At 33.4% G+C, this 6846-nt stretch overlaps 2 protein-coding genes across 9 annotated transcripts; one reads left to right on the top strand and one right to left on the bottom strand.

Annotated features, from left to right (window-relative positions):
• On the top strand, window positions 3184-4013 carry LOC107616254. Its single transcript, XM_016318235.2, has 2 exons — window positions 3184-3424; window positions 3642-4013. The coding sequence occupies exons 1-2, from the start codon at window positions 3212-3214 to the stop codon at window positions 4011-4013; spliced, it is 585 nt and encodes a 194-aa protein (XP_016173721.1). The 5' UTR covers window positions 3184-3211.
• On the bottom strand, window positions 3234-6451 carry LOC107619185 (protein EMBRYO SAC DEVELOPMENT ARREST 3, chloroplastic). 8 transcript variants are annotated; one of them, XR_002353662.1, is made up of 7 exons: window positions 6186-6451; window positions 5871-6120; window positions 4964-5101; window positions 4558-4607; window positions 4286-4405; window positions 3553-3618; window positions 3333-3368 (listed from the first exon to the last, which is right to left on the bottom strand). XR_002353662.1 is itself a non-coding variant. In XM_016321428.2 (4 exons), the coding sequence occupies exons 1-3, from the start codon at window positions 6336-6338 to the stop codon at window positions 4971-4973; spliced, it is 534 nt and encodes a 177-aa protein (XP_016176914.1). In that variant the 5' UTR covers window positions 6339-6451; the 3' UTR covers window positions 3706-4009; window positions 4964-4970. The 8 variants fall into 8 exon arrangements, 2 of the variants coding, with proteins under 2 accessions (XP_016176914.1, XP_016176913.1); XR_001615548.2 differs by lacking the exon at window positions 3553-3618 and having other exon boundaries at window positions 3234-3368; XR_002353661.1 differs by lacking the exons at window positions 3333-3368; window positions 3553-3618 and adding an exon at window positions 3706-4009.

The following is a 6846-nucleotide window of genomic DNA, read 5'->3' as shown; positions in this document are numbered from 1 at the left end:
AATTTAATCCAATTATTTAAAACCTCAAATTCACTTTATCTTTCTATCATTTTGACTATTAGTTAACCTAATCAAATTTAGTCTTTTCTCATTTTCAAATCCCAGCCGTCATCACTCATTTATTCTCTTAAATCATCTTCTTAGTTTCAACCTTCTTTTTCTATTCCTTTTCTAGTAGTCATATTTTTTTCATCAAAAAAAAAATTTTAAATTCTCTATTTTTTAATATAACTCTTTATGACTCTGTGTATCTTTCAATTTCATTGTTTCTCTTTTTGATATTTTCAATTACAAATTATAATTCAAGCAATTATAGTTTAGGTATTAATCTAATTTTTTATTCTCTTTATAAATTTATATATTTTATTTTATTCTCAATTTAGTGATCCTTATTATTTATTTGTTTATCTTTCGTTCTATTTTATTATATGTAATTATGTTGCATATAAACTTTTAAGTCAATTGATTAATTTACTAATTTAGAATATATATTTTTTATTTATAGAAATAATAATTGAAAAATGTTTTAAAAAATATCTTTTGTTCCATTTTATTATATGTAATTTTTGGTTTTTTTATTTGAACAATTAATGTGCATTTTTATTTTTTTGAATTTAAATTAATATATCTTTTGATATTAATGTATATTTTTTTGTCCCCCAACATAAATTTTCTAGGTCCGCCACTAACTGTTTCCATTTTTATTTGTACTTGTTGTTGATGTCCTACACAGGATGTTTGGGGAGGCAGTTAGGAACGACCGCATATCTCCGCTACTGGTTAGTAGAGATCATATTGAGCTGTCGCATCTTCAGTTTGTGGATGATACTATTCTATTTTGTCCTCCAGAGAAAGAGACCGTTAAGAATTATAGGAGGATCCTGCGATGTTTTGAATTGATGATGGGGTTAAGTATTAACTTTGACAAATCTAACTTGATTCCAATTAATTGTGATGATTAGTGGGTACAACGTATGTGCAGCGTACTGGGTTGTAAGGAAGCCTTTCTTCTAATTAAATACTTGGGGATCTCACTAGGAGCTAATCCGAGATTGGTGAAGAATTGGAAGCCAATTATAGAAAAAGTGGAGAAAAAACTTAGCATATGGAAAGCCAAGGCTCTCAATACAGCTGGTAAGTTGGTGCTCATTAAATCTGTGTTGAATAGCCTCTCTGTATATTATTTGAGTCTATATAAGATGCCAAAGGCTGTTGTAGAGAAACTGATTTTCTTACAGAAAAGATTTCTATAAAGTAAGGAGGATGGTAGGAATGGTATGACCTTGGTCAGGTGGGAGGTGGTGCAGGCGTCCAAAAAGTTTGGTGGGCTAGGTATCGGAGATGCCATGGTGCGTAACACAGCCCTGCTATTTAAGTGGTGGTGGCGATTTTCAAAGGAGGAGTATCCGTTGTGGGAGAAGGTGGTTTGCTCTTATAATAACCTGAACCCAAATGTGTTGCTGTCTTCCCAGATTTTACCTGTCCGGGGCCCCTGGAAGGATATATGCCAGTTATAGTTCAAGCATCAGCATGCAAGACAGAAGATGATTACTAAGTTGTCGATGGAGGTTGGTGATAGAAGAGGGACTTGTTTCTAGGAGGATGTCTGGCTACGTGTTGGTAATCTGAAAAATCAATTTGAGGTTTTTCTCAGTTTCAAACAAAAAATGATCCGTTATAGGGGATTGTGGGTTTCAGGACGGGGTAGAGTGGATATGAAACTTCTAATGGAGGCGAGAACTTTTTCAATGGGAGTTAGATCTAGTGAACCAGTTGCACGATGCATTAAAGCTGGTCAAACTCGCTTATGACAGAGATGATAGGGTCGTGTGGAAATTTGATAAACAATGAGTTTTTTTTTTATTAACTCTTTTGTGCAAGTATTGCGGGCGAAAATACTTCCGAAGGATATAATAAGTTACAGTTTTACTATGACAATTTGAAAAAGTCCAGTTCCACCAAGAGTTGAACTGTTTTTCTGGTTTGTATTGACTGGCAAGGTCAACACGAAGGAGAGGCTGAGTCGGTTTGGAGTTATTAATCAGGAAGATGTTCTATGTGTGTTATGTAACAAAAGTGTTGAATATAGTCACCATTTGTTTCTTAGTTGTGAATTTTCTTGGAATGTTTGGTGTGTTTGGTTATCATTTGTTGGAAGGCAATGGTCATGCCTAAGGACATTGAAGGAACATTTTTTAAGTTGGACTGAGATATCAGCTAGCAAGGAGGTGCGCAAGAGATGAATGGTGTGTTTTTGTGCGATTATTTGTAACATCTGGCTAGAAAAGAATACAAGAATTTTTTAGAATAAAAAATATGAGGTCGACGAGATTATCCATATGTCGTTTTTGAACTATAAAGAGTGATTAAGTGTGGATTCTTTTTGTTGTTGATAGCAATACCCGCGGTAATAAAAAAATAAAAATTAATATTCTTTGTGTTGGTTAGATTTTCTTTATTGTTTTTGCTGATCCTATTTGTTATCCGTTTACGCACTACTTATTGTGTTGAGTTTCTTCCTTTCAAAAGAAATTAAAAGAAAAAGTTAAGACTAATAAGTCTCAATAAAAGTTATGTCTCCCAATAATAGTGGAAGTGTGGAACCAGCTCGATAATGATGGGTCGATCAATTGGACTTTTAATCATGACCAACATTGATGGATTCTCTACCTGAAATTATGTTGATGGGCAAGCCTAAAAAAAAAATTAAGCAAGACCCAAAAAAATCATGTTGATCAGCTAGCACGATTCTATGTGAAGCATTTTATGCACTAAAATAAATTTCATGTTGGGCCTTAGGCCCCGTTACATATATAAAAAAAAGAAACTTCATGAATATTATTACTTTATTAGTCATCTTACCATACTCAGGTTAACATAACTGCGTTATATCTAAGATTGGGAGTTGTCCAATCTATCTGACCTAAAAAAAAAAGTTGACATAGCTACGAGTCCTTAATTAGATACGAGGGACATTTTTTTTTCTATTTTTTTTTAAACTTATCTCTTCATTATTCATCTAATCGAACAAATAAGGAATTAGAAATAAAAAGATCCATGCATATAAATGACATTTAATTAGTTTGGATACGTTTTCCCCCATTCCTTTGTTTGTACCATGAATTATTGATATATCATTAATCATTAAATATATATAGAACATATCCTAAACCTTGAGTCACTTCCAAAGATATCTCAATTCTCAAGAACAATGGTGAGAATCTTGCACACTTGGAAGAAAAACAACGATCTAGTACCAACTCATGAAACACAAAGCCCCGCATCACCATCCTTCATCTTTGAAGATGATGTATCTAAGTTTGTTTTCCAAATGGAAGCACCACAAGAAGCCACTACAAGTACAGACACTGAAGATGAAGAAGGTCTAAAATCAATAGAAAGAAAACAATCTGAATCTCTCGAGGTAGAATCTATTTTTTTTTTAGATTCCATATCCTTGAGCATGCTCAAAATTTCGAATAACTAAGGTTAATTAGGACAATTGCCAGCGAAATCTTTTTAAAAACATGTTTTTATGTGCGCAATTTGTACCTGAAGTAAGACGTTCATGCATCTTCCTATTACATAATCAATTCCTTTAGCACTTTAATGTTGATTCTAAACAAAAACATGTTGAATAGGTTAATGAAGAAGATGATGAAGCTCATAAGCTAAAGGAAATGGATGATCAACAACTCCGACAAATCAAAGGTAAGAAAAAGATGGTAACATATGACATTGATAAGTTACAAATGTACTCAGAAGATGAGTTCCTTAACAAACACTATGAGAAAACATCATATTTTCCATGTCGCCTCCAACCTGAAGAGGATACATTGGATATACTCACAATGATTGTAAAAGAGAAACGAGGGATGATACGATCCACGCGCAAAATGCTCAAACAAATGGGGCGCGAGCTTAAGAACAGTGAAGATAGGTTGAGCACCGTTGAAAAGAAGCTTCGAAAATCTAAGTGCTCCTCATCTACCTCTAGTTCACTTATGTCCTAATCACAAATTGGTCCGGGATATGGATTTTCATTAAGAAGCTTGTTCCCATCAGCTATTTTATATCTTTTTTTATGGTGTAAGACACCTTAATTAGATTTCTACTATGAATGATTTGTTGTCCTATACATGTATTTTTACGTCCTTGAATGGCCATGCTCTTATCTTTTATCTTAATATTAATAGCATGCACTTGGTAAAATAAGTTATCAAGATATTGTCATGAATTCAGATCTCGCAATAACACTAGAAAAAGAAGAAGAAAACAGACTTACAAGTTACAAATAGCCATCCAATATGCCTTTCTTTTGGTTTGTTTGAAGGTGGGCTTAATTGCTATTTCCCAATTGGCCAATTCCCACTTATTCAAGCATGAATTACCTTGAATATTCCTCCTACATTTTTAACTTACTCAATAAAGGATATAATGATCATACCAGTGATGCTTGTAATGCATACAATTCTCTTAATTCAATAGACTTAACCCTTACTGCCACCATTATCACCCAAAAACAACAACGATTAACAATAAGAAAGAAGTCAATACCTTGAATGGACAAGAAAGGTATGAAGTGTGAACATCTACAGATTTGATTCCTAACAAAATCAGAACATGAGTAGCTGCTTTTACTGGAAGTATTTGCCAAGTGTTTACAGTATACATGGGATTTTACAATGAGGAGTACGCGTAAACATGATAATTGTAGCACTGAAAAACTGACATCTTCTCATATATATATATAGGTGAAAATCAGGGCCAATGGGTAGTTTTGTTTTGGGATGCATCCACACCTAAAATACAAGCAAAAATTCCTCCCTAATCTTCTATACAAGGAGCTGAATACCAAAGAACTCACTGGCTTGTGTTAACAAGGTGGAGAATAATATTCCAATCAAAATGCGACATGAAACAAAACTGGACACTAGTAACAACATAAACAAAAAAGACTCACATTTTTCTTAAGAGTTTGGAAGTAGGCGTCCATTATACATCTTATCAAGTAGTTTTCGCGCATCAGGCCTCCTTAGGAGACCTTTATTGTTTGGCAACCCAGTTCCTAAGCAAACTGGACACACAAGCTTTCCTCGACCTGTAAATATCAATCCGCAGGTTAGTCCAATACATATGTCATTTGATTCCTGTAATAGGATAGAAAGGATGAAAAGAATAACACAGCATAGATGGGTTCTAGTGTCTCTTCTTTTTGAAAGTACTGGAATTTGCTTAAATATTGTCCCATAGACATGTCTCATGCGTCTCTACTATAGACATTACAAAATTCATCAAATAAATTTGAATTTTTTTTCTTTGTTTTCTTCTCCAACTATGTTTTTATTCAAAACTCGTCTATCTTTTCTATCCCAAGATAGTAACCAAACACAACGCCCTCTACATTTCACTCCCAAAGAATAACAGCCTAAATGGCGTAAATATGTTTGGGGTTGTTACTGGATTGATTTGGTTAGTTTCATGAGAGCTCCATCTAAAAGTTTGAAAAAAAATCATAGTACGGAAATTTGTAAAGTAATAAAATAAGGGATTAATCCATTGAATCTGTATATTATAACCTCTATCATGTGTGAATCCCACTATCTTGATTCACTTCTTTACTTTACCAACTTTGAGTCTGATCCGAAAAGTTTCATTTCTATCTGAAGACAGTAATCAAACAAACACTATACTACGCCCTAAAAAGAAAAAGAGAATCACCCTACTAGTTTCCTAAATCCCCTTCTTTCTCCTTCAAAACTCTAGACTCAATAAATGCATGATTGAAAAGCATATCATCATTCATCAAAACATGACAATTGTATTTAATTTCCTCCAACAACAATATACAAGGGTAGGAGCAGGGTTACCGTAACAATTAGGACACTCAGTGAATTCATAAACATCTTTGGCGCGTTTCCTGTTGAGAGCTTTCCATTTTCCGGTACCACCGCACATGTCACAGATGATAGCACCACTTCCGCCGCAGTTTCTACACACTGCTTTCTCCATTCCCGCCGCAGCAGTTGAATTTGGTGCAGCTGCAATTAGAGACAGAGCTGCACTCGAACACATGCACGTTAGACACACGCGCCTTGAAACCTTCACTGATGCTTCTTCCTGCATTCAATTATCAGTAGCAATAAACAAACAGAGAAAATTGAGTAACAGAGAATTTCAATTACCTGTGACTGTGAGGTATTGTGTTCTTGATTGTGTTGAGTTGAGTTAACAACACGAAGCCGCAACGCTTTTACTCTGTTTGGAGGAGGAAGGCATCGATGAATAACAGTGATATTAGCAGAAGTAGAACTCGCCATTGCCATTGCCATTGCCATTGTTTTACTCCTCTTTCTTTCTCTCTTATCCAAAGGTAGCAAATATCCTTTGAGAGAGAAAGAGAATCAAATCAATGGATTCAATGCCCGCCACGTAAGATCTCTACAATCTCAATCGAAATTATAGTCAAAGAATATTAAAATAATATAATTCTAAATGATATAAATTTATGTCTTTTTTAATAATTTTTGTCTAAACGTAATTTTAAATAATGTAATCGAAACAACATTTATTTTATTATAATTCATTTTAAAACAAATTTTTCAAATATAAATCACTTTAACATTAACTCACGTCTTATCACAATCAAATTTGTAAAATCAATTTTATAAAAATTCATGTTTGCAAATTTTAATCCAAATACAAACTACATCTCAAGATATTCCTTAACAAATAATGGTACATAACCAATAAATTTTATTGTTTTTAACTAATATTTGACCAATGTATTTTTATATTAAATTTTAAATCTTAAACTATAAATCTTAATATAAAAATAAAATATTA

This window comes from Arachis ipaensis, chromosome B09 (genome assembly GCF_000816755.2).
Source record: "Arachis ipaensis cultivar K30076 chromosome B09, Araip1.1, whole genome shotgun sequence".
In the NCBI taxonomy this organism is placed as follows: Eukaryota; Viridiplantae; Streptophyta; class Magnoliopsida; order Fabales; family Fabaceae; genus Arachis; species Arachis ipaensis.
Note: the sequence above shows the minus strand (reverse complement) of the source record. Positions and strands in the feature narration are given on the sequence as shown.